This window comes from Mobula birostris, chromosome 1 (assembly GCF_030028105.1).
Source record: "Mobula birostris isolate sMobBir1 chromosome 1, sMobBir1.hap1, whole genome shotgun sequence".
Lineage (NCBI taxonomy): Eukaryota > Metazoa > Chordata > Chondrichthyes > Myliobatiformes > Myliobatidae > Mobula > Mobula birostris.
Genome location: NC_092370.1, coordinates 26,572,425 through 26,596,858, shown reverse-complemented (window position 1 = coordinate 26,596,858; position 24,434 = coordinate 26,572,425). Strand labels below are relative to the sequence as shown.

General features: G+C 40.1%; 1 protein-coding gene across 1 annotated transcript in view; it reads right to left on the bottom strand.

The window, feature by feature from the left end:
* The window catches only part of znf704 (zinc finger protein 704), a 212,388-nt gene that overhangs the window by 12,900 nt on the left and 175,054 nt on the right, over positions 1-24,434 (bottom strand). Inside the window, exons 6-7 of the mRNA XM_072253050.1 lie at positions 24,077-24,338; positions 17,913-18,014 (exon numbers count right to left, since the gene is read on the bottom strand). Coding sequence (XP_072109151.1) covers positions 17,913-18,014; positions 24,077-24,338 — 364 coding nt within the window. The remainder of the gene's footprint in view (positions 1-17,912; positions 18,015-24,076; positions 24,339-24,434) is intronic.

Genomic DNA, 24,434 nt, shown 5'->3' with positions numbered 1-24,434 from the left:
GGGCCTAGACTCTCCTCGATGAGCAGCCAATCGTAGACTGAAGTCAGCATGGTCTGCCCCATCACAACTGGTGTGATCTGGTTGAATTTCCCCCGGGTGCTGTTCAAGACCCATGTATCCTCCTGCCTTCTGTCGAGCACATGAAGGAACTCCAAGGGAGTTCAATAATCCTCTTAACGTATCTTTGTACAGCAGAGTACCCCTTGTTACTTCCCACCACAAAAAAATTTTTACATTGACTGCTGAGAATCTTAGCATTTCAGATGTAACAAAACTGGGGTTTTCCCCAGCTTTCAGCTCCCGTTGACAACTGTACTGGATTAAAATTTCCAGGCAAGATGGCAGAAGTTTCCTTTTGTGCTTTGGAAATATGGAGATTTCATATCAGTTGAAATCTTGTATAAACAGCCTTCAAGAGGAAATAAAAAAAAGCCTTAGCGCTCAAAACAATAGGATGTTGGTTTTGAGTCATGGGATTTACTCAGCAATGATTGCAGCTATGGGAAATCTTAACCAGACAGCAGTACACTGGTGTCAAAGTGACTGTGAATGAAATAGCCAGCAGCTCAGGGTTGGCACATGAATAGCCCACATGCCCAAAATGGCATACACAAATATTTTGCTGCCATGTGACATGCAGTGTTGCCTCCCCACCTCGTTTCGTTAGACCCCCGCCCAACTGAAAGTATTTAAACATGACGCTGAAAATGGCACTTTTAAATATTTCCAAGCATAAAAAATATCAAATGACAAATATTAAAATTCTTGAAAAGTCATTCAGAACCTTCCAATGCAACTTATGAGGATCACTGGTTCAGCTACTGAACGACTTTCTTTAAGATTCATAAGTTCAGGTCATTTGAAGAAACTGATAAATCCATGAAGTATGCAAATAGTGTAACATTAGTCATGAGAGTGGATTGATTTGGATAATTTTGAAATGCAAAATTATCCAATTTACAGAGCAGCTCAGTTTGGAGACAAAAAGTTGTCGATTTAAGAGCCAAACTAGAAAATATTAAAAGAGGGATGGATCACTAAAATCAAATCTGAAACTCTGAAATCCCATACCTGAAACATTCAAATGACTGAAAAAAATATCAGTGGCAATATTAACACTTCTTTGGACCATAAGAAAAAATATATGAAAATATATTTTCATCACCATATGTAAGTCATAAACACAAGATTCTGCAGATGCTGGAAAACCAGAGCAACACACACAAAATGCTGGAGGAACTCAGCAGGTCAGGCAGCATTGATGAAGAGGAATAAATTATCTACATTTTGAGTTGTGACCCTCCATCAGGACTGGAAAGGAAGGGGAAAGAAGCATTCTGTGTGTGATATTCACGTGAGTCATTGTTTTCAGTGATAAGCTTGGTCAAGTCCAATCACTGGAGTAGACTTCCTGAAGGAACTAGTACTATGCACGGCTCTCAAAACAACCAAATACAAGACAGCTATAAAAATATTTGTCATTGTTAGTGCAGCAACAAAAGTCCTACTGAGAGTAAAGTGTGTTCATTTTCCTTTCCTTGATCTTTTCTGAATAGGCACCAAAGCTCATATTTACACATTCACATTTCTTATACGTATGAGGCACAACATCAATGCTATTTAGAAATGATGTTACTTTTCAATTGTCTTTTTAGAAGATTAATATCAATAAATTTTGAACAGGTTTTCTGAAGTGTTTCATTTATTTCAGTCTGTCTCTGTTATTAATAGTAAAAGAATGAATGCACCTAAAAAAGCAACAGGACTCAGCCTTTTTCTTTAAAAGAGTCCATAATAATAATATTATTATTATTATTAAGAAGGGTCCTGATCACGGGTCTCGGTCCGAAACATCGGCTGTTTACTCTTTTCCATGGATGCTGTCTGGCTTGCTGCGTCCCTTCAGCATTTTGTGTGGATTGCCATGATTATTAATTCCATAAGATCATAAGACATAGGAGCAGACTTGGGCCATTTGGCTCATCGAGTCTGCTCCGCTGTTTGATCATGGCTTATCCATTTTCCCCTTCAGTCCCAATCTCCTGCCTACTCCCCGTATCCCTTCATGCCCTACATAATCAAGAATTGATCAACCTCTGCCTTAAGTATACCCAAAGACTTAGCTTCTACAGCCCCCTGTTGCAAAGAATTCCACAGATTCATCACTCTCTGATTACACAAATACAACCCTCATCTCCATTCTAAAAGGACGCCCTTCTATTCTGAGGCTGTGTCCTCTGGTCCTACACACCCCACTATAGGAAACATCCTCTCCACATCCACTCTAATGAGGCCCTTCAACATTAAAAATGCTGGAGGGACTCAGCAGGCCAGGCAGCATCTATGGAAATAATTACAGTCGACATTTCGGGCTGAGACCATTCAGCAGGATGTCTCAGCCTGGCAAGTTAACTGTACGTTTTTCCATAGATGCTGCCTGGCCTGCTGAGTTCCTCCAGCATTTTGTGTGTGTTGCTCAGATTTCTAGCATCAGTAGATTTTCTCTTGTTTGGCCTTCAACATTCGATAGGTTTCAATGAGATTCCCCCACCCATCCCCTCCATTCTTCTGTATTCCAGTGAGTAGAGACCCAGAACCATCAAACACTCTTCACATGACAAGCCTTTCAAGCCCAGGTAACACACACAAAATGGTGGAGGAACTCAGAACTCAGCGGGCCAGGCAGCATGCTTGCTGAGTCTTTCTTACCCTGACTTCTCCCCTTACTTTCCAAAAGTCCTGAGGAAGGGCCTGGGCTTGAAACATCGACGGTTTACTCTTTTCCATAGATAGTTATTTAGAACTCTCAACAATAAAAAAAAGTTCACCATGCCTGTCCTATAACGTTACCGGAGCAGGTCAACAGGAGCATCCCCTTCAGCTGCTCTTCGGGCCTGATATTGAAACAGTGAGCTTTGGCTTTATGGAACGTTTACATCTGGATGGACAAGAGGTCAGCGCTCCTCCATACTCCACACTGACATTAAGTGAGAAAGTGTGCTCAGTGTGTGACTTCAGAGCCTCGTGGAAAGGGACTGAAAACCAATCAGAAGGTTGTATTACATGATGCAGTGTGACCTCTCTACAAATCATTAAGTGGATAAATGGCTACTAGGGTGGATTCGCTTCAGACCTTTGTCCCACTGAGTTTTGAGCGTAAAGTCCGTCTTTTTGCATATTTCAGTGAAAGTGTTGATGATGGGCCGGGACTCGCCCTCTGGGTGCACATTAGCACAAGTGTTTTTGTGTATTGCATTCAAGTCCTGAGGTTTGGCCGCCCTGGGTTCTGGAGTGTCGTCCCCATAGGCTGAACAGCTTCCACCCAGTTCTGAAAATTACCTCCACTCTCACAAGTGGTTTGTCAGAACAAGAACCTGGAAAACCTGAACCACTTCCCATTAATTAGAGAGTCACCTCTTGCCACAGGCAAACCTCAGTGCAGACTTTGATTGATTAAGAAAAGTCAAATTTGACCTTGCCTTGTACAAAACTCAAGCTTCATCAGGGAGCAGTGATCTCTACCCCCTTTATATCCACTGAGATCTAGACTATCGACAGCAGCTGACTCAAGACACTGGAACATACCAAGAACAGCATCTCCATAAAGTCTTCCAAATTCATGGCTTGGCTAAGTGAATTAATGTCAATGTCCTCTCTCAAATCAACATCCACAATATTGAAGATGACAGGGTCAAAAGAAAGTTTACTATCGAAGTATGTATATGTTAGCAGATACTACTTTCAGATTCATTTTCTTGGAGGAAAAATAAGAAAATACAGTAGAATTTATGAAAAACTATAAAATAACAAATACTGACAAACAACCAATGTGCAAAAGAAGACAAATTGTGCAAATAATTAAAAAAAAATAATACTGAGAACACGAGTTGCAAAGGCCTTCAAAGTGAATCTATTGGTTGTGGAGTCAATTGAGCACTGGAGTGAGTGAGTTATCCAGAATAATGCAGGATTTCAGCAGATCAGGCCGCATCTATGGAAAGGAATAAACAGTCAATGTTTCAGGCCAAGGCCCTTCATCAAGACTTGAATAAAAGGAGGAAGAAGCCAGAATAAGATAGTGGGTACGGGGAAGGAGTACAAGCCAGAAGGTGAAAGGTGAAGCCATGTGAGGGGAAAGGTAGGTAGGTGGGGGCTGGGATTGAAGTGGGTCTCATCTTGGCAGTAGAGGAGGCCTTGGACCAACGTGTCGGAATGGGAATAGGCACTGGACTTAAAATGGTTGGTTGCCGGGAGATCTTGCCTGTTGCAGACGGAGCAAAGTTGCTGGGCAAGGTGGTCCCTCAATCTACGTTGGGTCTCAGAGACGTAGAGGAGGCTACACTAGTAGCACCGGATACAGTAGACAACCCTGGCAGACTTACAAGTGAAGTATTGCCTCACCTGGAAGGACTCTTAGGGGCCTTGAATAATGGTGAGGGAGGGACAAATAGACAAGGGAATCACATAGGGAGTGGTCTCTGCGGAAAGCAGGGTGTCTGGTGGGGGAGGGGTGGGAGAGATGTGCTTGGTAGGATCCCGCTTGAGATGGCGGAAGTTGAAGAGAATTACGTGCTGGACGTGGAAGCTCATGAGTGGTAGGTGAGGACAAGAGGTTAAAGGAAGATAAGCTGTCTGGGAAATGGAGGAGAAGCAGATGAGGGCAGCATCAGTGGTGGAGGGAGAGAGGACATCTCTGATGTTCTGGGAAGGAAAGCTTCATTCTGAGAACAAATGCGGCAGAGACGGAGGATCTGAGAAAAGGGAATGACAATGTCACAGAGAGGGAAGAAGTACAGTTGTTCACACTGGTTCAGGAGCCTGATTGTTGAGGGGTAATAATTGTTCCTGAACCTGGTGGTGTGGAACCTAAGGCCACTTTTTGTAGAATTTTCCATTCCCGGGCACTGGAGTGATATAGTCACTCTCCATCAGCAACAATGAGCTAGTCACGTTGATCACATGACTGACACCATACGAGTAACCCAGCTCTGTCGTGTTAATGGATTACCAGGTGGACAAAGGAAAAGATTCAAAGGTGTAGTCATAGATTCCACAAAAAAATGCAACACCCCTACTAACTCCTGGGAATCGTGAACAGGTGAGCACTCGGAGTGGAAACGGAGAACTAGAGATGGTGTGAGGAACCTCCATATCGGGAGCACACTGAAGTGTTGCGGAAGCCCAGTTAGGAGTAAGTCACCGCACAAACTATCCACCTGCTGCCCTGTCTATGAAGAGTCTAAGGTTTCCCTTTGGGGCTCACCACGAACCTCAGAACATACAAAACATGAATGGTAGAAGGGCACCCTTGAAACTGAGAAGGCTACTGGCAAAAAGTTTTATTTAATTTTAGAGATACTGTGCGGTAACAGGCTCTTACGGTGCAATGAGCCCGTGCAGCTGATTTACACCCACGTGTGCAATCAATTAGCCTACTAATGTGAAAGAAGAGAGGATCTGCAGATGCTGGAAATCCGAGCAACACACACAAAATGCTGGAGGAACTCAGCAGGCCAGGCAGCATCTATGGAAAAGAGTAAACTGTCAACCTTTCGGACAGCTAATCCGTATGTCTTTGGAATGTGGGAACAAAACCGGAGCACCTGGAGGCAACCTGTACGGTCATGGGGAGAACGTAGAAACTCCTTACAGTGGGAATTGAGACTGGCAATGAAATAGCATAACGTGAACCTCCTACATTACCCTGAATGCTGTTCATTGATAGTAAAGCTTTTGTGCCTCCTCTCATGAATTAAAAAGAACATTATTTAAAATACGAGTATTGGCCAACTAAGGACAAAACAAAGTGATTTTAATCTCTATAAATGGTCCTTTGTGCAATAAAGATTCATTCAACTTATTATGGTTAAAAGAAGCAAAACATGCTTTTAGAGTACAATGACAGCCTACATGCAGTAATGAAGCCATGCTCATTAGTTCCCAGTATCAGGAGGATACATAATGAGCTTTTGAGTTAGTTCAATTTTGCCAGGGGGGTGGACCTTCAATGGAACAGTGCAGTACAGCCTTGCAACAAAGACATTAATTGTACATAACATAATTCTCAGAGCTGACAAACCCTCTCATTAGTATGCTCTAATGGGCAAAACATGATAATTCTCTAAGAGACATTGAGCACAATTACTATAAATCACAATGCTCGTAGCACTAACCATGCTTTCTACAGAGGAATGAGTGAGCGTCTGTACTGTATCAAGTCCTAGTCTTGCCCAGTGAAAGGACTAACTATGCTTGCACTGGGCATCATTATTATGTTCCATAAAAATAATTGAAATCCACAATAACTCTCCTCAAATTGTCACAAGTACTGAATGCACTCATTTTCAGTACATTGAGAATGATTATTATAGGACATTGTAAACTGCTTGTTTAGATCAATGACACTGTGAGGACAGACATTAACTATTGCTGGAAGGGTTATGTCCGTAATTATTGTAAATCATTTCCATCAGCACTGTCATTTTCCAGACAGCGTTGATACTGATGGTCGTCTGTATTCTTCACGAGCATTGGGATACAGATCAATGGTGATCACTGTACCCAGTGTGGTCACTGTTTTTAGGAGATGGTCATTAATAGAGGAAAGCACTCTGTACAGTTCCTGTCATTTCCTCATCCTCCCAATGCAGATCGCTCAAGGATTCAACCACACCTGCAGAAGATGACAGAAAAAAGAGCTTCAAAACACGCTGTTTGAAGCTACAATTTATTAGACCAAAGATAGGCTGATCAAGCTGGGGTTTTTCCCTTTGCAGCTGAGGAGGATGAGAGGTGACTCGATAAGAGTTGTACAAGATGATAAGAGGCATAGGTCGAGTGGATAGCCAGAGACTTTTTGTCAGGGTGGAGATAGGCTATAAAAGGGGGCATAATTTTAAGGTATTGGGTGGGAAGATGGCAGGGGTAATTTTTTTTTACAGAGAGTGGAGAGTGCATAGTCTTCCTGGAGTGGTGGTAGAGGCAGATACAGTAGAGGCACTTAAGAAACACTTGGATAGGCAGCTGGATGACAGAAAAATGGAGGGAAGAGTTAAAAGGTTAGCACAATATTGTGGGCCGAAGGGCCTGTAAAATGTCCTACGAATGCAATGCCGCATCTCTAATGTCCAATGTAATGTTTGATTTCTATAGTGGCACATCTACATTCCAGTAATAAACTACTTTCTCATTGTTTTTAAGGTCTATTACAATCTGTACTGCCTTTGATCATCACCAATCAGTCTGGACCATAAATATCCACAAATAGTAAGCAAAGGCTAGAGGGAGAAGGAATGGGAGGATTTTTGTTTTACATTGCTTGGTTAGAGTTTCACTCAATCCTCAAGTATCAACTAGAAAAGTTCACATCAAGACAGCTGGTGTATTTGAATGGAAGTTTGCACTGAAGCTTTCAGACTGACACTTGGCTTGCTGGGATCTCATTCTCAGTGTCTCCAATGAACATTTTTTTAAACACTGGCAATACTTTCACAAGAAGTACCCCAAGACTTCCTACACGGTTCTAACCATATATTGTCTTCAAAATAGAAAATTTGGTTTCTACAGTCATTGAATGAAGAGCAGCATACACAAGGGAAAGCACTAGTCCATTTCCTCTTGCAACCCACATTTCAGTCTCGAGCTGGGATCTCCAACCTTTTTTCTGCTATGGACCAATACTATTAAGCAAGGGGTCTGTGGACCCCAAGTTGGGAACCCCTGCTATACAGTTTCTTATTGGTATAAACTTTGAGCACATTATTGTCACAATTTAATATTGGAACATGAACATTTGTCTCATCTCAATCTTAAATTGCAAAACCAACTCACCCTGAGTCTAAAACACTGAATTCAAGATTCCCCGGAGTGGCTTAATTGCCTGACATCATCAATCTTGTTAAGGTTTTCTAACATTTTGATATATTTTAATAACTGAAGCAGAATGTCACTGAGGACCTTTCCTTTATAAATAAAAGCAGCATTATACCGCAATCTACTACTGGAAATTAGAAGAATGACCTTATATTTGTAAGAAAACAAATTCGTGAATAACAACGTTCCAAAAATTGCTATGCGATTAATGATATTACATTTTTTAGTGCAGATGCTGTTTAAAACACCACGAAAACAGTACAGCTTAATGCACTACAACCAAATTAAAATTAAGATGGAATCCTAGTTTAACGTCTCAAATAAAATTCCCATGCAGCTCTACATGGCAATACCATTTTAAATTGATATACTCAAGTTCTGTCTTGAATCTGCCCAAATTTGATAGTGTAGCATAATATCTCTGCATCCTGGCCTTAATCAAAACAGAAAATTCATCCATGTCTATCCCCCAATATGGATCAAGCATACTTCAATGAACAAAGGTGCTCAAAGAACCCAACAAGTACCTAAGTTACCTCAAATGTGAAGCGAGATGGCTTGAAACATCTTCTGTCTTGCAGTGAGACCTCCTGATCAATAATTGCTGTCACGATCCGGCCGGCCTACTCTGAAGTCTGGTCTAAGGCAGTGTTAAGGACCACTGGCGTGAATTCCCAATGGTGAAAAGAAAATGTCACTAATAACTAAGTGTGGCAATTACACCTATGACTGTGAAACGCTGAACGCTGTCCTAGGAAAGCAGCATCCATCACCAGAGATCCCCACCGCCCAGGCCGTGCTCTTTTCTCGCTGCTGCCAACAGGAATAAGACAAAAGAGCCTGAGGACTCGCACCACCAGGTCCAACAACAGTTACTACTCCTCAACCATCAGGCTCTTGAATAAAAGGGGATAACTATAGTCACCTGCCTATCATCACTGAGATGTTTCCCACAGCCAATGATCTCACTTTAAGGACTCTTTATCTCATTATCTCATGTTCTCATTACTTATTGTTATTTATTTATATTTGCATTTGCACAGTTTGTTGTCTTCTGCACTCTGGTTGAGCTTGCATTGATCCTGTTATAGTTATGATTCTATAGATTTTTTGAGTATGCCCTCAGGAGAATTAATCTCAGGGTTGCAAATGGTGACATACGAGGGGTGATTGATAAGTTCGTGGCCTAGGGTAGAAGGAGATGACTTATTAACTTCAAACTTTCTGCATTTTCACTCAAAGAGTTGAACTGCACGTGCATGTAACAAGAGCGGTATAACTCATCTCCTTCTACCTTAGGCCACAAACTTATCAATCGCCTCTGCTGTGGACCACCTGGAGGTCCAAGATGCTCTCGTTACATGCACGTGCAGTTCAACTCTTTGAGTGATAATGCAGAAAGTTTGAAGTTAACAACTCATTTCCTTCTACTTTAGGCCACGAACTTATCCATCACCGCTGCTGTGGACCACTTCTACAAAGAAGGGATCCGTATGCTCCACGACCGCTGGATTAAGTGTATACATGTAGGAGGGGACTATGTTGAAAAATAAATGTGCTAGGTTTTCTAAAATTGGCTCCTTCTACCTTAGGCCATGAACTTATCAATCACCCCCCCCGTATATGTACTTTGATAATAAAATTTACTTTGAACTTTATTTTCATTGTACCTATTTTATAAAAGGGCAGACAATGACTTTTCGCTTTTAACAGGCTCTATCACCCTCTTTCTTTCTTTTTAAATCTTTTTATTGAATAAGTATACAAAAAGGTAAGCCATATAGGCACAAATACACTGTTAGAATATAATAAAATTACAGGAGATATTAATACAGAAAAAAAAAGTGATACAAACAATGTAATTTAACCATAACATACTAAGATAACATAATAGTATACTAATTTTTATATATATATATCAATAGAGAAAAGGAAAAAAAAAAACCCAAAAAACCCACCATGCAACTAAACTAAAAGCAAAGCAAAGCAATGGGCTAACTTGGAACCAAGAAGAGTTAAAGAACTTAAAATCACGTCCTCAAACCCGACCTCCATTAAAAACAGTAAAAAAAACAAGAAGGGTATATAAATATGGAGCAAAAAAGAGAAGAAAAAAAATTACATTAAATGAAAATATTGAATAAAAGATCTCCAGGTCTGTTCAAATTTAAGTGAGGAATCATAAAGATTACTTCTAATTTTCTCTAAATTCAAACATAATATCGTCTGAGAAAACCAAAAAAAGCTGGTTGGAGCATTAAGCTCTTTCCAATGTTGTAAGATACATCTTTTCACCATTAAGGTAAGAAATGCAATCATTCTACGGGCTGAAGGAGAAAGATTACTGGAAATTTTAGGTAGTCCAAAGATAGCAGTAATAGGGTGAGGAGAGATATCTATATTCAATACCTTTGAGATAATATTAAAAATGTCTCTCCAAGAAGTTTCCAGAGTAGGACAAGACCAAAACATATGAGTTAAAGAGGCTATCTGCCCTGGACATCTATCACAAAAAGGATTAATATGAGAATAAAAGTGAGCTAATTTATCTTTGGACATATGTGCTCTATGAACAACTTTAAATTGAATTAGGGAATGTTTAGCACAGATAGAGGAAGTATTGACTCATTGTAAAATCTGCCCCCAGTTACCCACGGAAATGATAGAACCTAATTCCTGTTCCCAATGTACCCTAATCTTATCAAATGGAACTTTCCTAAGTTTCATAATAATATTATAAATCATAGACGATGCACCTTTCTGACATGGATTAAGGTTAATTATAGTATCTAGAATGTATGTAGGAGGAAGCATTGGAAAGGAAGAAAGAATAGTACTTAGGAAATTTCTAACTTGTAGATATCTAAAAAAATGTATTCTTGATAAATTATATTTATTAGATAATTGTTCAAAAGACATAAGGGAACCATCTAAAAATAAATCCCAAAACCATGAAATACCCTTAGTCTTCCAAATTTGAAAAGCACGATCCGTAAAAGAGGGAGGAAAAAATATGTTACCTAAAATAGGAATCGCTGCCCAAATTGGTTAAGATCAAAAAATTTTCTGAATTGAAACCAAATACGTAAGGTATATTTAACTATCGGGTTAGATACCTGTTTGAGGCGTTTCAAATCAAAAGGAAGAGAGAAACCTAAAATAGAGCCAAGTGTATAGCCCTGAACAGATTGTAATTCCAATGCTACCCATTTGGGAATGGATAGTATATCCTGGTCAAGTAACCAAAATTTCATATGTCGAATATTAATTGCCCAATAATAGAATCTAAAGTTAGGTAATGCTAAACCTCCATCTCTCTTAGCTTTCTGTAAATGTATTTTACCCAGTCTCGGGTTTTTATTTTGCCAAATAAATGAAGAAATTTCTGAGTCAACTTTATCAAAAAAAAGATTTTGGAACAAAAATCAGTAATGCCTGAAATATATATAAAAATTTTGGCAGAAAAAACATCTTAACTGCATTAATACGACCAATCAAAGTTAAATATAAAGGAAACCATTTAGATGAAAGTTGAATAATATGGTCAATTAAGGGTAAAAAGTTAATCTTAAATAAATCTGTGTTTACAAGTAATTTTAATCCCAAGATATGAAAAATAATTATTAATCAATTTAAACGGAAAGTTATGATATAAGGGAAGTTGTTTATTAATCGGGAAAAGTTCACTCTTACTAAGATTTAATTTATAACCTGAAAAAAGACCAAATTGTGCTAATAACTCTAAAACAGCAGGGATGGATTTTTGAGGATTAGAAATATATAAAAGTAAGTCATCAGCATAGAGTGATATTTTATGGGACTTTAAGCCCCGAGTTATCCCAGTAATATTTGGAGATTCTCGAATGGCAATTGCAAGAGGTTCTAATGCAATATCAAATAATAAGGGACTAAGAGGACAACCTTGTCGAGTACCTCAAAAAAGAGGGAAAAAAGGTGAGCTTAAAAAGTTATTACGGACCGAGGCCACAGGAGAATGATATAACAATTTGATCCAGGATATAAATTTCGAGCTAAAATTAAACATTTCAAGCACCTTAAATAAGTAAGGCCATTCTACTCTATCAAAGGCTTTCTCAGCATCTAAAGAGATAACACACTCAGGAACATTTTGTGAGGGGGTATAAACAATATTTAACAGTGTGCGAATGTTATAAAAAGAGTAACGACCTTTAATAAAACCCGTTTGGTCTTCCAAAATAATAAAAGGAAGTACTTTTTCTAATCTGTTTGCTAATAACTTAGAAAAAATTTTAGAATCAACATTTAATAAAGATATTGGTCTATAAGATGCACATTGAGCAGGATCTTTATCCTTCTTTAATATTAGAGAGATTGACGCTCTATTAAAAGATTCGGGAAGCTTACCAAGTTTTAATGAAGCCTCGAAAACCCTACAGAGCCAAGGGATTAATGAAGGTGCAAAACACTTATAAAATTCTATGGTAAACCCATCAGGGCCAGGAGCTTTCCCCAGGTTCATAGAGGAAATAACATTCTTAATCTCATCAGTGGTGATGGGAGTATCTAGCATAGAAGACATATCCTGTGAAATCTCAGGGAAGTCTAGGTTATCTAAAAAATCATTCATATATTTAGAGTCTCGAGGAGACTCTGATTGATATAAGGAAGAATAAAAATCAAAGAAGGTTTGTTTAATCCCCGAATGATCAAGTATCAGTTGATCATTTTGATTATAAATCTGATTAATTTGAGATTTAGCATAGTTAGACTTCAATTGGTTAGCCAACAGTTTGCCAATTTTATCACTATGTACATAAAATTCACTTCTTGTTTTCTTTAATTGGTTTACAATCGAGGACGAAAGTAATAAACTGTGTTCCATTTGAAGTTCAGTTCTTTGTTTATATAACTCCTCAGAGGGAGCTGTAACATATTTCTTATCAATTTCCTTAATCTTGTCCACAATTACCAACTCCTCCTGCTTCAGCTTCTTCCTCAAAGCAGCAGAATACGAGATAATCTGACCACGAATATAAGCTTTAAAAGTATCCCAAAGAATGTTCACAGAAATATCCTCTGCAGAGTTGATTGTAAAAAAAAAGATCAATCTGTTCATTCATAAATTTAACAAAGTCCGAATCCTGAAGCAACAGCGAATTAAAACGCCATTGTCTATTATATTGTGTATTGGCCTGAATTTTAATAGAAAGCTTAAGTGGAGCATGATCCGAAATGGTTATAGAGTCATAACCACATTTAATCACTGAAGAAATAAGACGAGAGTCAATAAAAAAAATAATCAATTCTTGAATAGGAATGGTGAACATGTGAAAAAAAAGAAAAGTCTTTTTCCTGAGGATGCAAAAAACGCCAAATGTCCGCCGACCCAGAATCAGAGAGGAATGAATTAATCAAAGTTGCAGATTTATTAAGTAAGGTTTGTAGAGGAGCCAAACGGTCCAAAGCTGGAGATAAACAGGTATTAAGATCTCCGCCCCAGATCAATGAAAACTCATTCAAATTCGGGAACTGATTGAATAATGATTTATAAAATTCCAGATAGTCCATATTGGGAGCATAAACATTAACCAAAACTACCTTTTTATTAAATAGTAGACCACTAACCAGTAGAAATCTATCATTCGGATCAGAGGTAATATCATGTTGTATAAAAGTAACTGAGGAGTCTATAAAGATAGAGACGCCTCGAATCTTAGCGTTAGAGTTCGAATGAAACTGTTGTTTCTTCCAGAATTTAAAAAAACGTAGTTTGTCCCCCCTCCGCACATGGGTCTCTTGTAAAAATAGAATTTGTGCTTTAAGTCTCCGGAACACTTTAAAAACCTTTTTCCTTTTAATAGGATGGTTAAGACCATTAGTATTCCAGGAGACAAAATTAATAATAGACTCCATAAACCCTAAAGTCAACCCGCAAAAAGAAGGATTGACGATAGGCTCGACCCACGAACCCGGAAAGGGAACTGAACAAATAAGAGATACCGGGAAGAAGAACGTAACCAATACTTCAATAATGTACATAGCCCAAGAAGAAAGAAACTAAAACGTGAAGCCCCTCCCACCACCCCCAACTCCATGACCCCAAGGCTAAATCTAAAACAGACCAGCCAGAAAGAAGCAAGCACTAAAACTACCCCCATGACTTCTGGTATACGCTCCCTAAAAAAAGTGTAAATATAAAAAAGATCAGCTAGTTATAAAACAGTAAAAGAATAAAAAAGTAAATCAATTAAAACAAACACTTAATATAACAAAGAAAAAGCCAAAAAATATAAAAAAAACTGCAACAAACCCCAGACCCTATGAATAAACAAAAAAAGAAATGAAAATATTAACATAAACTAGCTATGAAAACCTACCAAAAAAGCAGATTTTAAAAACTACAAAATTTAAGGCCTCAAAGGAAATACGTAGAATTACGCTGAGGACATAACCACCCAGAATCCCCGGGAAAAAGAAAGGAATGACGCAGATAGAAAGAAAGTTTAGCAACCATATTAATGAATCAAAAATAAACTTTTCTGCCCATATAAGGCAAAAAAAAATTAAGGCCAACAGATTCACAACCTCCGATCAAACGGAGATAGTTAAAAATTACGATTAAGATGTTGAAGGTGAAAATTGATCCAGATAACTCTGGGCATCCGATGGAGATTCAAAAAAATGGAGGGCTCCATCCAACGTATGAATCCTTAGACGTGCTGGGTAAAGCAGCGCTGGTTTTAAATCCATCTTGTAGAGTTCTGACATCACAGATCTGTAACGAACCTGTTGATCTCGAAGTGGTTTACTGAAATCCTCCACGAACTGGAAATTAAAATCCGAAAAACCAATGTAACCTTTAGATCGAACGAATCGAAACAGTTTCTCCTTGTCTTGAAAGTAATGAAAACGGAAGATGACATGTCGAGGTTTATCTGACTTAGATGAGTATGATGGAACTCTGTGAGCCCGATCCAATAACGGTGGTTGGTCAGGAAATACAGTAGGAAATGCATCTTTTAAAAGTTGAGAAAAAAACTTCATAGGATTGTCAGATTCCACAGCTTCACGTACACCAATCATTCGAAGATTCTGCCGTCGCATTCTGGATTTAAGGTCAGAAAGTCAAGTTTTTTCTTCATTATAGTAATTGTTTCTTCAATTTTCCCCATCTTGAGTTCATTTTGTTGTGTGGATTTTTGAAGATTAGATATAGCCGACTGATGTTCCGTAATAGATAATTGTATCTTATCGATTGAATCGGCGGCAATCTTCTGGAAATTAATTGAAATTTCCAAATGAATCAGTTCCGTAATAGAGGTTGAGATTTCCCTTTGAATTAGATCCGATATAGCTTTCAAAGTCACCTGTGGTTCAGTCGGAGGAAGATCAGTACCTTTCGGTCTAACCGGAGGTTTGCCGTCTTTCCCATTTTTCCCATTCTTAGACATAGCAGACCTTAAAAACATCCGATTATCGAAGAGCCCAATTTGTTTCAAAGTATTGTAAAAGTCGATGCCTTAATGGTTAGTTAAAATATAGCTGATCATAAGAAAAAAAACTCAGAGGTAATGGAGCGAGTCAAGAACACGACTTCACTCCATGAGCTCTACCGGAAGTCCCCCTCTATCACCCTCATTATGTAATTAGCCCCTTTTAAGACTGTTAATTGCAATTCACTCTTCCATTCTAAGGGCTATTAATGACATAATTTTTTAATATACTGCAATCAAATTTACAAAATGAACTATATGAACACAATGACTTACTATAAGCTATGTTTGGAACATTACAAGAGGCAAAGCATACTTAGCAATTGATGTGTCAAACAAACCAAAAAATATTTCATTCATAGTCAATGATATAGCCAAGTTGTAGTTTGAAGTGGAAATTTAGGAACATTTCGGACAAGAAGAACTCAGCAGGGAATGGAGTCCTAGGTAGAAAAGGAGGAGTTATTTAAAGAATAGTAGAATCTGTGATGCCAAGATAGAGATCGTAGGTTCCATCAGTTACAAATGACTGAATGGCCTATTTAAACATTTATATTTTTAAAAGATGTTGGTGAGGCAAGAGATAAAATCTGTTCTTTTAATCAATAAATCACAATACATTATTTTTATTTTGTTAACTAGCACAGGGAAGAAAGCAATCCTTCTATCTTGAACACAAGAGATTCTGCAGATGCTTGAAATCCAGAGCGAGAGGAACTCAGCAGTCCAGCCTGAAACGTCGACTGTTTATTCCCCTCCATAGATGGCGCCTAAGTTCCCCCAGCATTTTGTGTGTTGCTTCTGCTATCTGTCACCTATTCCAAAAGATTACACCTCCCTACAGTCTGACCTATTTTGTTTATTGTCCACAATCCAATGTTCAATTAAAATGGCTTTGCTGCATTTGATACTCTATGTGACCCAAAGCAACACAGGGGCATAGCAGGACTAATCAAAACTTTGCCTAAAAAAAAATTAGTTTTAAACTTAATAATGCCAATTTAAACCATGAATCCAAGAAAAAACATTCCAAAAGGACCTTGAATGGAATTGTCTCCCCTACATTCATTGCCCAAAAATGAATAATGTAAATCTATTTCAAAAAGGAAAACACTGTAATGCTGAAACACTTGTTCAAACTACTGCATTTGCACCAGCACGATTACGATACAAAACACTTGAGAGAGCCGGAAGCAAATGTCAACCGGAAGATGTATTTATGCAAGTTGTGAGTTAGGATGCAGGCGATATACTGTACATGTGCTTGGCTGCCAAAACGTCAATGGTACTTTTAGAAAAATGCCAATATTTATCGAGTTCCTGTAGCAGTGACCAGTTTAGATCTGTCAATAAAGCAAAATCTGAAGCAGTAATAGGAGGTAGTGCCATTCTGGTGACTTTATCAATGAACTCAAGCTCCTCAAGTAGTCAATACTGTTGCATTATTTTAGAGAGGAAATAAGAAATTTTTCATTCAAAGCACTAATATGCATTAATCTGCATCTTCCTGATGGAAAAAATGTCCGAGGCCTTCCAGAGAGGAAAGATGATGCTGTACCACAGGAAAAATTAGGAGGGTTTTCTAAAGAGAAGAGTTAGGGAGGGTCATAATGTCAGGGATGGTGAGGCAGAGAGGTTTTGCAAAGAATTTTGCAATGCCATTAGTGTGAAAATCATGAAGCTGCAGGTGCTTAAAACAAAAAGAGAAAATGTTGGAAAAAACCCAGCAGGTCTGACTGTGACTGTGGGAAGAGAAAAACATTTCAGGTTGAAGAACTTTCATCAAGAGGCAGGAGACTGGGAAAGAAGGATGAGTCTGACTGGGTAAAACTGGGATGACCATGGGGATAAACAAGATTACCTGGTCAATGAGTGAATGGATGCAGTTAAGGAGTAAGCAAACAGTGATAATATGTGGAGGGAGGGGTGTTGAGAAAGAGTCACAAGCTTCAGTGGGAGTGATGGAGAGTGAGGGGGCAGGAGGAATGCTGGTCATTGGATGAAGTCTGTAAGGGTTCCTATCTATGGACAGAACCTGCCCCAGGCAGTAGCACTAAAGTCACACTAGGCAGGTTTCACAGCACTGTGAATATCTGCTTCTACCCAAATGGCTCACGGAACGCACACTGTGGAGTGAAAATCAAAGTTGCCAGTTGTTGGGCTTATCTGGGTCTTTCACACGAGAACCTCAGACATAGAGGGGCTTGACTGAAAAATCACTGCCTCCAACTCACCTGGACAACTACTGTCAATGGATGCAGTTAAGGAGTAAGAAAATAGATTGGACTTGCAAAATGCAGAGCAGAAAGATCAGCTCAACTATACTTTTCTCATCAATACAGTTTGTTGTTACCTTTACACTGTGGACTGATTTGCTAACATCCCTTTACATGAATTGGATCAAAAAGACAAAATTTGAACATTGCACAATTTTGTTTGAAAAAATATAAAACTTAATAAAATGAAGTACATTTTTCGTAATTTCTCAATGTCTTCAGCTGCCTGAAAACTTTATTGTTTGGAAAAACTCAAGTGCCGGTCAAGCGTTAAGCTTCTCATACTTACTGGGATGCCAGTGAAAGTAACCGGTGGAGATTGCCAAGAGATGCTGAACCCATTGCTGGTAGGTGTGAACTTTGATCCAGGGATATTAACAGGTGCCGTGGCCTATTAGAAACAATATGAATGTAATGACGTCGCTTTGCATAAGAAGATAAAGCTCCTCAGTGCGAGTATAACTTACTTGTGTAGATTTTTTAAAAAGTCCAGGCATTACAAATTATGACCAGAAATAACAATTAATAAATTAGGAGCTTGCAAAGATTCGGTATGATATCTAAAATTTTGACAAACTTCTATAGGTATGTGGCAGAGAGTATTGGTGAAGTATTTTGACAGGTTCCATCACAGTCTGGTATGAACACCAATACCCTTGAATGGAAAATCCTACAAATAGTGGATATAGCCCAGTTCATCACGGCTAAAGCCCTCCCCACCATGGAGCATTGTCACAGGAAAGCAGCATCCATCACCAAGGACACTCACCACCCAGGTCATGCTTTCTTCTCACTGCTGCCATCAGGAAGAAGGTACAGGAGCCTCCAGTTTCAGGAACTGTTATTACCCCCTCAGCCATCAGGCTCTTGAACCAAAAGGGTTAGCTTTATTCAGCTGCACTTGACCCATCATTGAAATGTTCCCACAACCTATGGACTCATTTTCAAGCACTCTTCATCTCATGTTCTCAATATTTATGATGTATGACTATGAGGCCACACAGTCCCCTTTTATTGTCATTTAGTAATGCATGCATTAAGAAATGATAACATGTTTTTATTGCTTATTTATTCATTATTATCATTTCTTTCTTTTTGTACTTGCAGAGTTTGTTGTCTTTTGCACAGTTTGAACACCCAGTTGATGCAGTCTTTCATTGATTCTATTATCGTTGTTATTCTACTATGAATTTTATTGAGTATGCACTCAAGAAATTGAATTTCAGTGTTGTATATGCTGACATATATGTACTTTACTTTGAACTTTGACTTTTGACTTTTGAATATGCACAATGGCATCCAATTGTCAGCAATTTTTATCTGGATTGACTTATTGGATTTTCCATCGCTTGTGGCATAGACAAGTGATGTACAAGGACATTCTTCAACTCCATGTGAGGGCAAGAGCCAGCTGCCTGAGCAATATTTAACCCATGGAGTCTGTCACTGGGAACTGGGAAGCCAGCACTGGTAGGCCCCTAAGTTAGGTACCTGTAGCTCACAACGCCGTAGTTCAGGATCCCACCAGTCAATTCTAGTTACAACCGCCATCTCCTACCCCACCCCCCCGCCCCACTAGTGTCAAGCCTGACTTTCACTCCCAATAGCTGGCCACGATCTGCCTGATGATCTACTCCAACCTGATCCTGACCTTGCTTACATCTTATCAACAGAAAAACCAATGGTCATTCTAAAGGGTAAGCTGGTCATCCTAAACCCAGGTCTATCTTACTGTGACCATGGTAGCTTTACAATGCCAGCTGTAGGACCGGGCTTCAGTTCCCTCCGCTGGCTGTAAGCAGTTGTAAACTCTCCCCATGACTGTGTGGGTTTCCTCCAGGTGCTGTGGTTTCCTCCCACAGTCCAACACAGAGGCATACGGTTAGGGTTAGTGAGTTGTGGCCATGCTATGTTGTGCTGGAAGTGTGGCGACACTTGTATGTTGGCCAACACAATCCCCGCTGATGTGATTTGACACAGACTATGCATTTCACTCTATATTTTGATGTACATTTGACAAATAAAGTTAATCTTTTAAAAAAAAATTCTAATCTTTTAGGCAACCCTCAGTGAGATCCTGACTTCCCTGTTTCATATGCTTACCCTGCAGTGGTGCAGCTTACAGGAAGTCTGGAACACCAAGTGGGCATGGCCCTGATCTATACTATACAATGCTTTGGTTCTCAGTGCTACGGAAATATGCCATGACTAGCGCTCAAAAGAGGTTCTTCTGCCTAGCTTTCACTGCTGAATCCAGAAGACCAAGTATTTCTAGATCAGAGTTATACTTGGAAAACGTCTGCTACATTCTTCTGGCTATGGAGTGAACTAATCACCACATAGGTGGTTAGTCTGTAAATACAATCCTCTTGTCTCACAAAGCACCACTAAAGACAAGCAAGGGTGACACTTTACAGGACCAATGACCCAGGTTCAATTCTCACCGCTGCCTGTAAGGAATTTGTACGTTCTTCCCGTGACATTGTAGGTTTCCTCCGGGTGCTCCAGTTTCTTCCTACAGTCCACAGATGGACCGGTTGGTAGGTTAATTGGTCATTGTAAATTGTCCCGTGATTAGGCGAGGGTTGAACTGGGGGTTGCTGGGCAGCATGGTCTGAAGGGCTGAAAGGGCAAAAAGGCGCTGTACTTACCAATCAATCAATAACTACAGCTTATAGTTTGCAGTTGAATGGGTGAGCTGGTTGGTCGCTGAAGGGAGGAGTGAGGAAACCAGGTACACAGTGAAGGGCAGCAGCCGGAGCGAGGAGCCGAGGGGGCAGAAGCGAGGAGTGAGGAGGCTGGGTACGGAACGAGGGGCAGCAGCCGGAGTGGGGAGAACGGGAAGGCAGACGCAGCTTGACTTGCGGTGACAACGACTGATTTAAAAAAAAATGTTGAAAGGCATGGACAGAGTGGATGTGGCAAAGTTGTTTCCCATGATGGGGGAGTCTAGTACGAGAGGGCATGACTTAAGGATTGAAGGGCGCCCATTCAGAACAGAGATGTGAAGAAATTTTTTTAGCCAGAGGTTGGTGAATCTATGGAATTTGTTGCCACGGGCGGCAGTGGAGGCCAAGTCATTGGGTGTATTTAAGGCAGAGATTGATAGGTATCTGAGTAGCCAGGGCATCAAAGGTTATGATGAGAAGGCGAGGGAATGGATCAGCTCATGATAAAATGGCGGAGCAGACTCGATGGGCCAAATGGCCGACTTCTGCTCCTTTGTCTTATGGTCTTAATGTTCACATATTAGGACTGGTTAAAAGTACTCTGCAAGATGTGTACTCATACTGCCTGCTTCTGACTGGTCACAGGCATGCAAGTAACCCCAGGCTCATAAAAAGTAGTTGAAGGGGAGATATGCCTTTGTAAGACCCAGCTGACTGAGGGTTTATCTCTCTGCATGAAAATGCACTTCAGGAACTGCAACACAAACCCCCATTCTCACCCAAAGCAAAAGCACCTCGGGTGTAGAGAGAGGAGCTCTATGTTTTGGTTATTATGGATGAACCCCTTGCTTACAAGAAATGAATATTAAGTGGTGAGTCGTCAGCTTGTCAGCTGCCCTGACGTTTGGCCATAACGTCATTCAGATAGAGTCATACAGTACTACAGCACAGACAGAGGCACTTTGGCTCATCTCGCCTGTGTCGAACTGTTATTCTGCCTAGTGCCATTGACCCACACCAGGGCCACAGCCCTCTATCCCACTCCTGGCCCGTGTTCTTATTCAGTTTCCCTTAAATCTCGAAATCAAACCCGCATCCACCACATCCACTGGCAGTTCGTTCAACACTTACATCATGCTCTAGGTGAAGAAGTACCCCCTCAGGTTCCGCTTAAATATTTTACCTTACACCCTTAACCTGTGACCTCCAGTTCTCATCTCACCCAGTTTCAATGGGAGAAAAAAACCGCTTGCGTTTACCTCATAATTTTGTACACCTCTATCAAATCTGCTCTCAGTCTCATACACTCTGGGGGCGGGGGGGAAGAATCTCAACCTATTCAACCTTTCCCTGTAACTAAAATCCTCAAATCCCAGCAACATGCTTGTCAATTTTCTCTGTACTCTTTCAACCTTACTGACATTGATAGTTGGAAGACATGTTCGAAAGAGGTGGGAGACTCATGCAAAAAGGAAATTGGGATCCAAAGTTACAATTTTTATACCATTTTTGTCTTAGCTACCACGACTGCTTTCTGTCATGGTTACTGAAAGACCAGAAGCCTTTGCGGGGAGGGGAGGAGGTTCCAATTGATATTAATTTAGGCTTCAATTCAAATGGCAGATCAATTGATAATATGTGGAGGGAGGGGTGTTGAGAAAGAGTCACAAGCTTCAGTGGGAGTGATGGAGAGAGAGGGGGCAGGAGGAAAGCTGGTCATTGGATGAAACCTATAAGGGTTCCTATCTATGGAATGAACTTGCCCCAGGCAGTAGCATTAAAGTCACACTGTGGAGTGAAAATCAAATTTGCCAGTTGTTGGGCTTATCTGGGTCTTTCACACATGAGAACCTCAGACACATAGAGGGCCTTGACTGAAAATCACACCCTTCAACTCACCTGGACAACTACTGTCAACATTTTTCACCGAAATTTTATCACATGGCAAACAGTTTCTAGGCAATTATCCTTCAAATAGTTTAGAAGACAGTTGGATGATCCATGCTAGTACAGATTTATGAGGGACCACTACAAAAGTTCAGAACTGTTTTGGATATGAGAGTCCTCCACAGTGTTATAATGATGGGTTTTCAAAAACGTGAAGTTAATCCAGGCCAGCTTTTTAATACAAGAGATATAAAAGGACAAAGTTTAAAGATAAAGATCAGCTTTACTTGTCACATGTATATCGAAACATTGGGACATAGAGTGAAATGTGTTGTTTGTGTCAATGATTAACACAGCCCATAAGTGTCACCATGCTGCTGGAGTCAACACAGCACCCGGACAAACCCACATGGACACAGGAGGAGTGTAAAGACTCCTTACAGACAGCAGTGGGAATTCAGCCACGATTGTTGGCATTGCAAAGCACTAGGCTAGCTGCTACTGTGACGCCCTGCTCAGATACACGGGCAGTCAATCAGTCATAAAAGAGTAAGTCACAACCAATAACCTAATCGTCATACATAGATCATGGAATAAATTTCAAAGGATGCTTGGAATTAGATTTTAAAATGGTTCGGGGGCAAACAGATCCATTCTCTAATTAAGGGACTGAACGGGAACCAAGCAGGAAGAGAGGGTCAGTAGCCGAAAAGAAACCTGTTTGGGGGCCCTTTTCCTGTTGGCAAGTATTCTTGTTCTGCCAATATTATCATTAACATAATCACAAGAGATTTATCATTAATATTACTTACGTTGTGCCTATGCATGTGTCAGCAGTGCACTGCAGTTCTAAAGGGTTCAGCAGAAGTGAAGTTTCATTCCAGCAGTCCGGAATGGAGTGCCCAGGGATGAAAGATGCTATCATCAACACGAGTAGCAGATTTATACAAATTTTATATAACCCAGTTTAAAAAAAGAAGTCAAATTATTCTCTCTAAATTCCAACTGGCTTAATGTTTAAGGAAATAATCAAACTTAAGAGGGATGAAACAGAGGTGCCTCCTCAGAGCATCGGTGACTCAGATTCCATCCTGATCTCCCATGCTGTTTGTACATTCACCCTGCGGGCTTCCTTCGGGCTCTCCCGTTTCGTTCCACAGTCCAAGACGATGTAAGTGAGTAGGCTGACTGGCCAGGATAAATTGCAAACAGCTAGTAGGTGAGTGCAAGAATCTGAGGGGAGTGGATGGGTACGTGTGGATAATAAAGCTGGATTGGTATAGATGGGCAGCATGGATCAATGGGCCGAGAGATCCCCCTCTACAGTGGGCAAGTCTCAAGAGATGATTCAAGGAGTCGACCATTTCAGATGAAGGGATTTAGTCCATTTGAGGAAAAAATATTTGAATTATAAATGAATCACTAGCTTGCATGCTGAGTTTCTAAAATCTACCTTTTACCACATCTAGTTTGTATTGGGAGTGCTAAATAAAAGAATTATTTACCTAGCACATGTTATGGTCTTAGGAGGTTCCAAAGCATCTTATAACTATTGATAACCTTTTTGAAGCAGTTATTAATAATTAAAATATTGCAGCAAAGTTCTGCACGGGCAGTCTGTAGGAATATTAAAGTGATAACGAGCAGAGTTTTCTATTCGTTCTGACTGAAGGATAAGTATTGGTCCAACTCCAGGGGAAGTTCCCCTGTTCACCTAAGAAACAGCGAGAACAGCACACCCAGACCTCTTAACAGTCTGAACTCAGTCTGACATCTCATCCAAAAGCCACGGATCATAAAGTATGCACTATCCTTTAACTTCGGTAGTTTTTTTCTTGCGTTTAATCATTAAAACCTTTGCAAGTTAAGCGAGCCGCCCCAAGCTGCACCTTGTTACCTGATAAGCATGGTCAGTGTGGACGAGGTAGAGGCAGGTTGGCGCTGACCGACTGAGAGGGGTGGAGGTTTTGGCCTCGGTTCTGGTGACGGTGGTTTCAGATCGTCCTGAATCCAAGCTTGAGAGTGTAGGTGGTGACGACACCGATGGTGACACCGGAGACAGGCTACCCAAACCCTCAGCTGCAGAATCCGTGTTCAGTTTGATCTCCTGGTAATAGAAGTCCTCTTCACCATCACTGCAATCTGAGTCTACGTTACGTCTGTTGGGAGAAAATAAAAAGCCATTTAACGTCCAGCGCTGATTGTAAAGTAAGTTCAACACAAATCACATAAAGCAGTAGGCACCCTCTCCTTTT